Source organism: Corvus cornix, chromosome 3 (assembly GCF_000738735.6).
Source record: "Corvus cornix cornix isolate S_Up_H32 chromosome 3, ASM73873v5, whole genome shotgun sequence".
Lineage (NCBI taxonomy): Eukaryota > Metazoa > Chordata > Aves > Passeriformes > Corvidae > Corvus > Corvus cornix.
In genome coordinates this window covers 109471143-109485652 of record NC_047056.1, presented here as the reverse complement: position 1 = coordinate 109485652, position 14510 = coordinate 109471143, and the positions used below count along the sequence as shown (strand labels likewise).

The 14510-nt window shown below is 48.0% G+C and overlaps 2 protein-coding genes across 3 annotated transcripts; both read left to right on the top strand.

Annotated features, from left to right (window-relative positions):
* Window positions 1-25: 25 nt before the first annotated feature.
* IMP3 (IMP U3 small nucleolar ribonucleoprotein 3) lies at window positions 26-2201 on the top strand. The gene has a single exon (XM_039568604.1). The coding sequence runs from the start codon at window positions 90-92 to the stop codon at window positions 645-647; it is 558 nt and encodes a 185-aa protein (XP_039424538.1). The 5' UTR covers window positions 26-89; the 3' UTR covers window positions 648-2201.
* Window positions 2202-6185: 3984 nt separating this feature from the next.
* On the top strand, window positions 6186-14198 carry ANKRD66 (ankyrin repeat domain 66). 2 transcript variants are annotated; one of them, XM_019282182.3, is made up of 4 exons: window positions 6186-6350; window positions 7733-7893; window positions 9196-9424; window positions 13783-14198. In XM_019282182.3, the coding sequence occupies exons 1-4, from the start codon at window positions 6274-6276 to the stop codon at window positions 13961-13963; spliced, it is 648 nt and encodes a 215-aa protein (XP_019137727.1). In that variant the 5' UTR covers window positions 6186-6273; the 3' UTR covers window positions 13964-14198. The 2 variants fall into 2 exon arrangements, with proteins under 2 accessions (XP_019137727.1, XP_019137728.1); XM_019282183.3 differs by lacking the exon at window positions 6186-6350 and adding an exon at window positions 7430-7650.
* Window positions 14199-14510: the final 312 nt, after the last annotated feature.

Sequence of the window (14510 nt, the reverse complement as noted above, 5' to 3'; positions counted from 1 at the left end):
CTCCCCGGAAAAGCCGCGGGGCCGGCGGCCGCTCCGCCCCGGAAAGGTCCCTCGCAGGCGGCGGCGCGGCGGATCCCGGTCCAGCGAAGATGGTGCGGAAACTGAAGTACCACGAGCAGAAGCTGCTGCGGCGGCTGGACCTGGTGAACTGGGAGGTGTCGGGCGGGAACCTGGCGGAGGTGCGGGCGCTGCGGCGGTACCGGCTGGGCCGGCGGGAGGACTACGTGCACTACAAGGCGCTGGCCCGCGCCGTGCGCGCCCTGGCCCGCCGGCTCCGCGACCTGGGCCCGGCCAGCGCCGCCTTCCGCGCCCGCTGCGCCGCCGCGCTTCTGGAGAAGCTGCACGGCCTGGGGCTGGTGAACAGCCGGCAGTCGCTGGCCGTCTGCGAGAGCCTCTCGGCCGCCGCCTTCTGCCGCCGGCGCCTGCCGTGCCTGCTGGTGAAGCTGCGCATGGCGCAGAACCTGCGCCACGCCGTCACCTTCGTGGAGCAGGGGCACGTCCGCGTGGGGCCCGAGGTGGTGACAGACCCCGCGCTCCTCGTGCCCCGCGCCGTCGAGGATTTCATCACCTGGGTGGACGCTTCGCGCCTGCGGCAGAAGGTGCTCGACTACAACCAGGAGCGCGACGACTTCGACCTGGCCGCATAGGGCTGCCCTGCTGCTCTGCCCCAGGACACACACCCCAATAAAACCACGGCGGTGCCACCATCGGATACTCACACAGCTGCAAAGGGAGCCAGAAAGAAACCGTGCGCTTCCAGTGTCGTATTGACCTGCTCCCGGCTCCCTTTTGCAGCTAATAGTTCCGTTCATCCATGCAGAGGAGCTTTCCTTACACATCCACTGCTCCAAGAATACATCCAGTGGCCCAGCTCCATCATTATCCTTGGTGTGCCCAGCACATCATCCCTGGCATTCCCAGCTTCATTAGCAGCTCAGCTCTGCCATCATCCCCAACGTGCCCAGCTCCACTGTCATCCTTGGCATGCCCTGCTCTGTCATCCCTGCAGCGCATCTCCATTATTCTTACATCCCAAAAAGCAAAAGTGCTTGGAAAAGTCTCTGCCCAGTCACAGGAGAGGATATTGGTCAGGTTTAAGTGCTTGGCTGCTTAAAAATAGCTGCTGGAAGGGATTTTAAGCCAAGCCAAGTGGCTGTTTCAAGACTGAGTTTGGCAGCTTCACTCCTGTTTTTCCAAGAGGTTCTCCTGGTTCTTCCTTCAGCTGTTGGATGCACAGGAATCAGAGTTGCTTCTGGAACTATCCTGCTATCAAGGAACGAGGGGTGAATGTGGGTATTCTTGGGGGGTCAGCAGTAAGCAAGGAGGCCAAATACTGCATTTCTGGAACTGTTAAAGTTTTAGCCAAAAATGGAATTTTAAAAAGCCAACTCTATTTCCATGTGAAGTCATAAAGGGAAGTTTGATGCTTTGAGTTCAGTGTCTTTGCTTTGTGGGGTTCCAGCTGACAGTTAGGCATCATTCATGGATCTAACTGGGGAGGTGTTGCAGCAAAAGCTGATCTAACTGTAACTGCAGATTTGGGAGAACTTTTGCATTTAGCACATTAGCCAGGGGCTGTTGGGAACTTTGTTCCCTTTTCATAAAAAAAGCAGAAAAACAAAAATAAAACTGTTGGGGTTTTTTAGTTGGTGAAGAAACATATGGAGTATTTTATAATATAGTTTTCTCTGAGTTTACTCTGATTTTTAAATGATCCAGTAAGCCCTGTCTGCCATCTTTCAGAACTTTTTTTTTAAGTTTTTATGTAACTTACATAAGTCTGGTTTTAGTTTAATAGCTAGAAAGCTATTACTGAGTTTTAAAATGTTTATGCTGGGAATGCTCTCTTTGCCTTACCTACGGCTATGAAAGGATTTGGCAGTAGGTTTAGGAGCAGAGCTGTGATTGTCTGTCCCAGATCCAAAGGGCTGGAGTGCACCTGCTGTCAAAGCTCTGGATTTGGATGCCTTAGTGTGGCTTTTTTTAAACAGGAAAGATATTCAGGTGAGGTATGTTATGGAGGTATTGTGTGACCACAATCTGTCAACAGGTATTGTGGCTGTTTGTTAAAAAGCAAACAAAATGGTTACATTTCTACCCATCTCATAAGCCAGCTGTACTAAGCAGAATATTAATTATTAAAGCAATAATAGGTATTAAGAAAAGGACACTAAACAGGTGGATAAACCCTTTGCCTATTACTGCTGTTTGTACTTGCATTTATTTCAGTAATCCCTTTAACAACACCTTAACAACCTTTTCCTCAGAGTGTGCACCTTGCTTATGGTAAGAAACACAAATTGAAAAGACAATTCACACCCAAAGCCTGACTTTTAAACACCTCCCCAGCTTTCTTCTAGAACAATGCCATTATTTCATAAGGTGCCTTATTCAGGTGCAGATAAAAATGGTGCTTTTGCTGTGCTTTACTCTTCTGGGGAACTTAAATAACAGCACAGTGACTTTGCAGGACATTTTACTACTGAGATGCTAAACTGCTGCTCTAACCAGTGTGTCCTTGGAGGAACTGCAGAGAAGGAAATACTCCAGCCTGTCAGTCTCTGTAGTTTACATCACAGGCCCTTTCTTTTCATATTAAATCAACTTTTCATCATTCATCTGTGCACCTTCAGCATCTGCAGCAGAAGAGAAATGCCCCTCCTTGTAGGCTGTTAAGCAGTGGGAATTGATTTCCCTAGAAATATGTGAGATAACAGCATCCATCACCCCTGCTCTCCTCCTGTGATATTGGAAATCAAATTCTTATGTTCTTTAAGAAATCGGGCTGTGTGTGTATATGTCTGTGTGTGTTTTAAGTCTGGAATTTCACAGCTGTGCTGGTTGTACAGTAGGACACTGAGATGAGTGTCCTGCTTCTGAGTTTTTAGCAGGCAGAGTCCTTGCACACCCCTGACCAGAGCTGGGTCCGCTTCAAGTGCGGTAAACAGATAAAATGGAAGTTCCAGCAGCACACCCACATTCCTGCTGGTGATTACAGCCAGGGAAATGATAGCTTCCTCATGTTCCATGGTGGTTTTGCCTTTAGTTCCTGGGATTGAGTTTATTTTCCAGAGCTGATGTGCTGTGACTGCTGCTGGGTGGTTCCCACAGCGGTTCCTGAGCTGGGGATTGAAAGAGCACAGGAAGCAGCTCCGACAGCCTTTCCCAACACTTGGATAAACATGGAGGCTTTTGTTGAATTCCAAGGCTGATCCATTGTCAGTATAAATTGGCACAGCTTCCATGGGCCTGTGTGATATGATCCAACGTTCCCCTTTTTTGGGCCAGGTCCTTCAAACTCTCACCTCCAGCACTCTGGCCACTTGCAGCAGGAGAGCTTGTGCATGTGAGAGTGGCAGGATGGGGTCCTGGGTATCACTGGTCCCAGATGCTTCTTCCCTGTATCTTCTGAAGTGGGCTTGATGTTCCTCAAGCGGCCCAACATCTCCATGAATCTCATGGGAAGTTGCTGGTGCTGGAGGTGGTGGTGGTGGTGGTGCTGGTAACGGGGCAAACTTTCTCCATGCTTGACAAAATTTGGTCATTGCCACCTCCAGAAGTGCCTGTCCCAGCAGCTGAGGGGTGCCAGGGGTACCAGCTTCTCTAGCAAGGGAGGAAGGGGCTGCAGGGGGCTCTGGGAAGTGCAAAAGCCATTGGCAAACACCAAACAGTTTCCAGGCAGGAGCTCTCACTTGGATAGTGGGCAGCAGGAAAGGAGGTTTTACCAGGGCATATGGTTTTAGGTTTGAGAGTTTTTCTTTTTTCTTTTTTTTTCCCTTTCCTTTTTTTTTTTTTTTTTTGTTTTTTTGGGGTTTTTTTTGTTTTTTTTTTGTCCTGACCTTGGCTTTTCCTTTATTTGAAGGCTGCCAAAGCGGGGAAGCTGAAGCTGAGGAATGTGGGAGAGCTGAAGGAAAGAGTCCTTCACACTGACGCCTTTTGTGCTGCAGTGTGTAAAAGGCTGAGGCTGTCACTGAAATGCAAATGTGATTTTTCACTGATCTGAGCTCCATTTTTTTTTCCCAGTAAACAACCATGCTGCATGTTTTAAAGGCTGATTCCATCTGACATTTTGGTGTGGCTTAGTGCTGACCTCAGTAAATCACTGACAGCACATCACCGTGAGCACAGGGGCTGGGGAAGGATGGTACATCCCCCTTCTCAAGATGGGAAATGGAGACTGAAAGAAGCAAAGGTGGAGCTGGGCAATTCCCAAGTTTTTGGGTGATGGTCCTACATCCTGGGCTAAGCCAGGGCCTCCCAGCCTTGCTGAACGGCACTGCCCCATGCTCATCTCTGCAGCACTCCCCAGTAAGAAACCCCATAGCAGATGGAAATGTCACTGTCCCCTTTTTGAGCTCTGAGTAATGTTTTAAATACATCCACTCACAGATCTGACCCTAGATATAGAACCAAAGAGCCATTTCTCATCACCAGGGCATGGGATCACCTTAAGCCCCATGCCAGATGCCAAAACATTTCAACATTCACTGGGTCTGGGGAATTATTATCTTAAGAGTTATGACAGTGTTTACCTGAGAGCCCCAGCCCTTGTCCCTGCTTTTAAATACACCATTTTAGGCAGTGAAGCATCTTTTCTGACCCACTGCTTTCTGGTTTGGGCCTGCAGCAGGACTTTGTGGTGGGAAACCTGTCTGCTGCAAATCATCCCCTCTCACTTCTCTGCAAACACAAGTCTCTTCCTCCTTCCTATCAGCTGATTTTGAAGAGAGAAAGTGTTTCACTCCCAACAGGCTGCAAAAGGGGAGGCCATTAATGACAGACAGATGGAGATCTGAGCATATCCTGTTCCTCCTGGAGCTACCCTGTGAATCCTGTGTATCTCCAACAGTAAATCACCACAGCTTGATCCCATACGTCCCCAGCAGTAACTCACCACAGTTTCTGGGCTGCTGTGAACACATCAGTGGGGTTGGTGAGCAAGCCCAGGGGCTGCAAGCCCAGGCAGCACCACCACCCCTGATCCCTACCCAGAGGGGCCACCACCTGCTGCTCCTGGAGAGGCTGGGGTGGTTGTGTCACAGGGTAAAGTACAGCCAGGTTGTCCCGGCAGGTCTGTGTGGCTGACATGGCAATCCTCAACTTATCCCTTGTACCTGAGCTCGGGCCTAAAACACACCAGGGGAGCCACATCCTAAAACCACCTACTCTCCCCACCAGTTCCAACAGCAGCTGGGACACAGGGTCCCGTGCAGGTAATGGGAGGCTGGGTTTGGAGGAGGTGAATGCTGTGCTAGCAGAGCACTCAAACCTCCTGCTCTTTGTCCCTCTCAGCCTTCCAGAAGAATTTAGATGGGGAAGGATTGCTGGAAGTCACTTAGTGCTCAAAGCAGGGCACACATGGGGCTGCCTCAGGTCTGCATGTCTCGGCCCTGGACACCTGGAGCAGAGTTTAATCACCCTCGCTGTGAATTATTTTTTCCCCTTCCATCTAGTTGGAGTTTTCCCTGCTGTAGCCTGGGACTGCTGCTTCCCGTCCCCATGCTGGACACAGCCGTGTCGGGAGGTGGGTTACATTTCCCTGAATGCTGTCCACACACGGAGAGGCAAAGGGGCATGTCCCCCGTTATCCCTCTCAACTTCTTATCCGGAGTGGATCCCACCCTTCCGCAGGGACGCACAGGGATTTGGGGCCAGATAAGGGGCTGGAAGGAAGCGGAGGAACGAGATCAAGGAGGGTAGGGGACAGGGAGTGGGAGCAGTGAAGCTGCACGAGGGGCTGCGCAGAAATTACTCAGCTCCTTAAAAATCCCCATCACGTCACCATTGCTCCTCCCCGTGCTCTCCCCAGACCCTTCTCTCGCCCTTTGCAGGGCTTTACGTACCTGTTGTGCCGTGTCCTGGCCGCGCCCTGCTCCCGTCCCGCTGTCCAGAGGAGCAGGATGTCCCCTCTGGCCACCCGCAGCCCTCCGGAGCCGGGCGAGCGCCGGCTGCTCCCACAGGAGGCCGCCTCTGTCGCAGGCACAGCGACCGCTGGGCTCTCCCCGAAGGGGAGGGACCAAACTTTGCCTTAGTTTTCAGCTGAGACAATCTTTCTGGGAGAAACCTTCCCTGGGCCTGAGAAACAAGTTTCTGGCACAGAGCCATGCGCAACAAAGCCTGCGCGTCCCAGCGGGGCCCGCGGCCGCCGAGGTGCGGGGCCGTGCCCCGGTGTGGCGGGGACAGGGTCACGCGTGGGCCCGCTCCGTGTGAGTGCTGGATCTGCCGGCTGGGGCTGGGCCAGGCAACAGGAACCCCGTGAGAAAATTCCCCCGGATGGGTTGCAACACCCCGTGGAGGAGCTGCAGTGCCTGTGGCCGGGCGAGCATGGGGGGACGGCACTGTGGCTCAAGGTTGTGCTGTAAAAATACAAATCTTTTCCTCTGTCCTTAGGAGAAGGACGCTTCCCACTCTCTAGGTACCACATTTGGGTACAACTTCTGGAGTGGCGGAAGGTGGATTTAGCACAGGTCCGTACTTGTGGGGCAGATCTGCACTCATCCCCCTTTGCACAGCCCTGGTGTTTGCCCCCTCAGTAATGCTGAATTCAGGGAATTCACCTGAAAACTGGCACCAATAATAAAAGATTAATTTTGTGAGAGATCAACAGCTGTGAAATGGCCCTATGAGCTTCAAGGCTAGCAAAGGGAGGCAGCAGGTGAGGAGGGCAGGTAAAATTTGGCTTGACCTAAATCGCTTATGAAGTTGCCCCCTTGGAGAGCTGCTGAGCTCCTGCCTTGGAATCAGCAGCTTCCCTTCCCTTTGGGTGTATGTGTGTGGGTATGACCTGAAGGTGGAAAAGAATAAAGTTGTATGAAAAAGTCCAAGACTTTTTTTTCCTATACTTTTGTCCAGCCCTCATTTCAGTGATAGGTTGGATGCATTAAAGTTTGACGTTTTCAGGATAGATTTGATGCTGTTGAAAGGTGTTGGAGAACAAATCAGAAGATCTCTTTTTAATCTAAAGGAACAGGTTCTTCAAGATTAGTGAGAGACAATGAGGAGGAGGAAGCAGTACAGGGGTGGTTAAAGTATCAGAGAGACCAAATCCCGTGATACTTCTGTGGCCCACTAGGAGCTCCAAAATTTACTTTTCTTTTTAATATATTCAGATTTTCCCAGATGTACAGGACTCAAACTCAGTAAAAGATGAGTATGGGTCTTTCTTTTGGATCTTACCTGCACAGTCCATCCACCCAGGTGTGAAACAGGCTATGAATCTTTTCGTTTAAGACCATTCCTCCTTGCCCTATCATCTCTTTTTTTTAAAATAAGAATAATTATTTTCATCCCTTTTTATTATTTTCACCAAAGAACATCAGAGAATACTTGCAAAGGCATTTCTGTCATTGAAATGAAATGCTACCAGTAAGAGACCCACAGCACTGGCAAGGGAGGAGCCAGTTCCCATGGTTAGTGAGCACAACAAACCCAGGGCAAATGTTCAGTGTGGCTTTAGCTACGAGTCCTTTATATAAAGGACTGCACTTTGCTGCAGATTTCTGTGTCTACAGACCAAAAGTCACCATTGGTCTGTGACCACCGGCTTGAAGATAAATTATAACTTTTTTTTGTTTGCCTCCTGTCATTCCTTTTTCCTTATTTTTGTACAAATCCTGGTTTGTCACAGTGCCTGTCTCATTTTTAATCCAGGTGCTGCTTGACCTTTTAAAGTTGCTGAGAGGAGCTGGTACATCAGTGAACACCCACTAAACAACCATACCTCTGTTACCAGGCGACTTCCTGAAGAGTGCAGCATGACAGAGCTCCACGAAGCCGTGGCTGTGGGGGACTATGACCTGGTGAAAAAGATTCTGAGGGCAGGGCACTGTGACCCGAACCAGAAGGATGTTGACTGGCATGACAGGACCCCCCTGCACTGGGCTGCTGCCAAAGGTAAGGGCACCCCCAGCTCTGTTACCCCTGTGAATGGATGTCATAAAAGGTGATGCTGACTGTAATTGTATCTATGCTGGCAAAATCACAGTTTGTATCTGATAATTTCGTCCCTAATGAGCAAAAAAGGTTAAATATCCACTTAAATTGGAACTTTGCCTACAAAATAATTTATGGGACAGCTGTTGAAGTGATTTTTAGCTTTTTTTCTTCCATCACAAGACAATTTTCAATTTACATGATGTGTACGTAGGGAATGGCTGCTTTTCCCCCCCATTACTTTTCTAAGAGGTGACTCCATGAGGTTGTTTCTCATGTACTCCTGTGGGAAGGAGCAGAAAGTCAAACCTGCTGTATTTATACCAGGTGTTTATCAAACCCAATAGAACAAAATAATAACTGTGTTTTACATTGCTCTCCTTTTATCCCACCTGCTTAAATGAACAATGCAGGATCAGAGCTGTTTGCAGCTCCCATTTGATCCTTCACCTTCAGAAGTGTTTGATAAAGTCAAATATCCATTTGCAGCCCAAAAAAGAGATGATGCAACAATATATAATGTATAATTGTACACAATGTAAAATGGGAAACTGGACCTCTGCTTCTCTGTGCTACAGCGTTTGTTGGGATCTCGTGTCATGGCATCTGTCTTTGCTCAGAAATCAAGAGTGTGATTTGCTATTTTACACTTAAGACCATGCTTTTTTGATTATTAAGCATTTAGACATCAGCAAAGGGAACTGAGTTACTTAACAGATTGATGATGCAAGACCAACATGGTCTAGATGCAATTGGGAATGATCCAGCACAGTCAAGACAGTGTCAAGTGGGGTAGAAAGATTTTTTTTTCTTATTTAAACAGTTCCACAGGTTAGAAGAATGTGAAGGTGAATAAAAACAATGTCTCTATCTACTATCCAACAAACCTTTGTCTTAGTAAAGCTGTACACAGGTTTTCCTGTTCTCAATGTTTAAATTTTATTTTGCAATTTAAGTAAAAACCAAAATGAAGCAATGAAAGAGCCAATTGGTCAATGACTGATTGAGATGTGCTGTTCAGAAATTAGAAAGCTTTTTTATTTGATTGTTGTTTTTATTGTAAATTTCTCCTGGAAATAGTCTAATTCGGGAGAAAATAACCAGCATTTCCTATTCAGTATCATTTATATGGTAAAACAAATAGTCAGGTCGGTGAAATCCGTGACTAAGGGGATTATGACCAGCTGTGTGTGACCGCCTTCTGCATCCTGAAGGTATAAATCCTAAAGCATCTTCTCTCCTGGTTTTGCTGCGCATTCCAAGGGCGGTCAGACCTGGTCAGGCTCCTGGTGGATCACGGCGCCCGGCACTGCCTGCGCAGCGACGTGGGCTGGACCGCGGCTCACTTCGCTGCCGAGGCGGGCAAGCTGCGGGTGCTCCGCGCCCTTCACTCCCTGCACGCTGCCATGGACGCCGCCGACCTCTTCGGAGACACTCCCCGGAGGCTCGCGGAGATCTATGGACACCGGGAGTGCTCCAAGTTCTTGGAAAAGTGAGTATTGGTGGCAAGTCCCGCTGCGGCTGCAGTGAAAATTAACCTCACTGCTCCACAGAGGAGCAGAACAAACACAGTGTGTTGCTTATCTTCCCACCCAAAGCCTGCTAAAGCCCTGACACACAAGCTGTCGTGGATAAGCAAACACGGGCCTGTGACAGGGAAGCCATGAGAAGACATTCTTTTATTCCCCTGCCTCCTGCGGTTTGCCTTGCTATGTTTTCAAAATCGTTACCACTTCATGACATCATTGTTTTTGTAAGGATGTTGCAGAGCCGTTATTAAGCAACAGAAATGAAAGCAACAGCTGACAAGTGTTAACCCCTTACAGTGGTGAATGGCAAATACACGGGTTGAGTTGTTTAGGAACAGCCCTCAGCAGTTGTATGTGTGTATATATATATATAAAATTTGGCTTTTCTTATAGTAAAGAAAAAAGCTACCCTATTTTTTACATAATTATAGAAAGCTAGACCACTTAAGTTAATAGGATGGCCTCATACTACGCCCAGATTTTGGGGAAATCCTTGTTGTTTTAATTGCTTACAGTTACCACTGTGGCAGCACATGCCAGAAGAAATGCGCTTTTTAAGGATTCCCAATTACCATTCCTGGTTTTCTGCCATTGGCTTGGCTCACAGGTATTTTCATCTTGCAAAGGTGTTTCCCTGGATCAGGATGCTTTACTGCAGAGGTTTGAGCTGTGTCCCATCCTGCATCTCTCTAAAGCAGTGGGACAGATCACCAGAGGTCAACCAGTGCAAGCCATAGTCCCAACACCACTTTATCTAAATACACTACCCATGAAACCTGCCCATGCCAGACCCTGGGATGCTGAGAGCTCCCAAAAGTATTTTCTTCCTGAGTTTTTCTATGAATTTACAGTCCCACCATCATCCTTCACTGGCATCTCTTTTACCACTGCCACCATTCTCAAGACTGCTTTGGTACCATGTACATCCCATATTTTTTTTAATAGGCATTTATCCAACTCAAAGTCTCCAGCTTGCCAGTGCAGCACACGAGCTGCCAAGTTCAAAATCAGGCACAGTGATGGGCAAATGTCTGAGGAGGCCAGTGCCTTACAAATGCCACTTTTCATTAATCCACATAAACCTTTCTGTAGATACTGCTGTCCTTTTGCTGTAGTTCTTCAGCTTGTTGCTTCCTGCTGAAATGCCCCATGCCCACTTTTTATCTTCACACAGCATCAGTGTCCTTCCATAGGAAAAGACACACAAACTGTGCAAAATCCCCCTGTAGAGAGCCCAAAAAAATTTTTAGGGGAGCCCCAAGTTCTCATTTCCAAGCTCTGGCTATTATGGAGGATGCTGATAGCTTTGCATTTTACCTGCCCACCCAACACAGGATAATAGAATCACAGAATGGTTGGGAGGGACATTAAAGCTCATCTCATTCCAACCCCCTGCCATGGACAGGAACCCATTCCACTAGACCAGATTGCTCAAAGCCCCATCCAGCCTGATGGATCTCACCACTGCTGGAATGGGGCATCCAGACCACTTTAAAGTCTCACTGTTTTTGGAGCTGACGTACTGTAATTCCTCACTATTCACCACTTTCCTTCCACACAGAGTATCAGCTCTTCTTACTCTCAGACCTTCAGTTTAAAGGCATTTAGGCAACCAGCAGCTGATAATAAAGCTTTGAAAATTAGATTTTTTTACTACCTAGACAATGGCTAAGTAGTAAAGCTCAGGTTTGCCAGACCTTTGAGAATGGGGCACTGTCTTCCAGTGGAGATTCTCTATATACTGTTCTCAGCTCTTGGCATGCTTAGTTTCTAAACCAGAACAGGTAAATATTGTCTAACCTAGAGGGTGAAAGTCTGCAGGCTTCTGCCCCTGTATGAATAATTTATAGCAATTACTTGCCTGTTCAGTGCTGTCCTTTTTGCACTAATCTCACCAGTAATTTCTGCCAAGTCTGTGGCATTTGCTGTGCCTTGGATGTGCTCCAGAGCCATGGCAGTGAACTGACAGCAGGGGTAGGGGAATTGCCTGGATGATGCAGAAGGGCAGGTGGAGGTGCCTGGGAGAATGATTGACAGGTTGATTGACAGGATGATTAACATCCTGGTCTGAGACACCTTAGCAACAGCCTGGGATGACTCAGGTCAGCTGATGAAGGGCTTTTGGAGGTGAATGACTGATTTAAGGTGGAAGACTTGTCTTTCAGAACCACATGCTGGCCTGACACACCCCACAGCTGCATGGCTCACCGTGGCTGGGAGATCTAATGGCTAGGAAGATGCTTCAAATGCCCAGTCTAGAACATTTTATAAGACACACAAAGCCTGTATGATCACCTCACAGCCATTACCCAGCCTGTGGGCAGCCAAGAGTTTATCACTGAGACTCAAGAACACTTTTTAAGCCCAGCCACTATAATTTAAGACCACAGTGGATGCCTTCACCCTCACAGACTGGCCTCAGTGCCTCACATCAGCAAACTTGGAGTTAACTAGAAGGAATGGCTGTCATTTGTAGAGTAATTTCAATTCCCTTCTGCTCCTTCAGATGTGTAGAAGGTCCTAGAGGTGATGTCCAAGGTCAGGCAGTGCCAAAGGGAGCAGGGCAGTACCGTGTGTGCTGCAGTTAGGAGTGTGCTTGCACAAAATGCTGCACAGCACAGAGCAGCTCTGCCCTCCACTCATAGTATCTGTGGGATATAAATATGAGGAACATTTTGTTACACAGCATCCCTGTCAGTTTTGGATATTTGCCTGTCACGCAAAAAGAGAGAAAAGGCAATTTTTAAAATAACAGTCTGAGGGTCTCCACCAAATGCAGGGCTGATGTGCATATCTACACAGGGCTATGAGCATCCAAATTCTTCCTGAATCCAAATTCAGTCCCCTCTAGCACCACCATGACCCTTGCATGCTGTTTGTCAGTCCCCAAGTGTTGCCAGCTGCATGAACTGCCTGCCTACCTGGGCTGGGCCACTGACCCGTGCTGAGGACTGCATCCACATGGAAATATTAAATGTATCAACACGGAAATATTATTAAAATGCAAATATTTTGAATAGTCCACTGCTGAGTATCCGTACCACTCACTGAGGTTTGCATGAACATGCAAAAGTTAGGAAACAGCTGGTTTCAAAACAGCTGCTTCTGAATAGCAAATGCATATTTTGCATCAGATTTGTTTTGCATGAGAAGGGCTTTACTCTGAATGCTATGAGAGCTGCCAAGGATGGTGCAGAGATCCTCAGCCCATGTCTGCTGCCACCCTCTCTGAAAAATGTTGAAACTGTACCAAAGGGTCCTGCTAGCTAAGACAAGGGCATATGTATATTCATGTGTAAATAAATAAATATGTTTATATTTAAAAGTCTATAAAAAAGGGTTTTTTGCCCTTGATAGCAGATACTTAACAGCAGACAATAGGGTAGTTCATTTGGAAGGGACCTGCTGCTAGTCCTATGGCCTGACCAATCAGGGCTGACCAGAAGTTAAAGCATCTTAGGAAGGGCATTTTCCAAATGCCTCTTAAACACCAGCAGCCATGGGCATCAACCACCACTCTCAAACATAGGCTTTGTGGAGATCTTAGAGCACCTTTCAGTACCTGAAGAGAGCCTACAAGAGAGCTGGAGAGGGACTTTGGACAAGGGCATGGACAAGGGGGAATGGCCTAGGTAGGTAGGACTAGATATATTAGGAACAAATTCTTGACTGTGAGGGTGGTGAGGCCCTGGCACAGGTTGCCCAGAGAAGCTCTGGCTGCCCCATCCCTGGAAGTGTCCAAGGCCAAGCTGGGTGGGGCTTTGAGCAACCTGGTCTAGGGGAAGGTATCCCTGTCCACAGCAGGGAGGTATGGAATGAGATAATCTCTAAGATCCCTTCCAACCCAAACCGTTCTGTGATTCTATGATATAGAAAGCCCAGGTGATGAGGTCCATCAATATGGAGCTGCTGGCTTTGCTCTGTGCTCTCGGCTAGGACAGCATTGCACTGATGGGACAGAGCTGCTCTATTACAGAAAAAAAGGGTTTTTCCTGATATTGGATGGTGTTTCTGACAGAGCTTCGTGAATCTTGAGTGCCTACAACATCAGAGCTCTGCAGGAGGAGGAAAGGGTTGGCCTTCTCTTGAACAAGATTTACACTCGGAATGTCCATGTCTGGATCCAGGCAGCGCTGGGCCCCAGGGGGGTCCCTGTGTGGGGAGGTTGGGGCTGCACCATGCCGGGCACGTCGCAGTGTTTTCTCAAGTGTGGGTGGCAGCAGGGTTTTGACCAGACCAAGACCCAGCCCCTGACCCTGTAGATGGGTCCCTATGAATGGAGCTGTGTCTGTGCTGTGCTCACTCTTGGTTTCTCTCCCAGAGCAGAGGTGGAGAGCAGGAACTACCGCAGGAAGGCTGCACTGAGAAAAATCCCCTTAGACCAGAGAGATGAAGACTGGGAACTCAAGAAAGAAGAGCTTCAGAGAAACCCACCATGTTTTTGGGAGAAGTGTACAGTCTCTATTCAAAAGAAAAATGGGAAAAAAAAGGGGAAGCAGTAGTGTGCCCTGCCTGTTTGGTGCCTCTGAGCACTTGCAATGCAGAGCAAAGGCGCTGGCAGACCTCATATGGATGGGAGATGCACATGGCTACAAGGATGCATCCGTAGAGATATACTGTAAACAATGTCCTTAACAGCTAGAAGTGCTTTTGTCTTCCTCTGTGTTTCTATGTATCAGATGTCATATTAATAAAAGAACAACTGCAAAATATGTTTAAATATACCAATACTCTAAATCACTGCAATGGTTAAAGTTACTGAGATGGCAGCAGTTACCCGTATTGTCAGGGAGAGAAATGGTCTTGATCCTTCCTGATTCACAAAAGCATCTTGGACTGTGGTTCTGCTTGCTCTGCTGACGTCTGTGGCCTTTGCTTCTGGCACTGAGTCAACCAGGAGGCTCTACATGGACCTGCAGCCTCTGGTGATGCCTCTCTCTTTTCTTGGGAGTGGGATGTAGTTGCTTCTTCTGGATGAAGTTGAGTTGTTAATTTTGAGCTTTCACTGGACACATGGGTCCAACAGCCTGAATCTTCCATTCCTGGCCC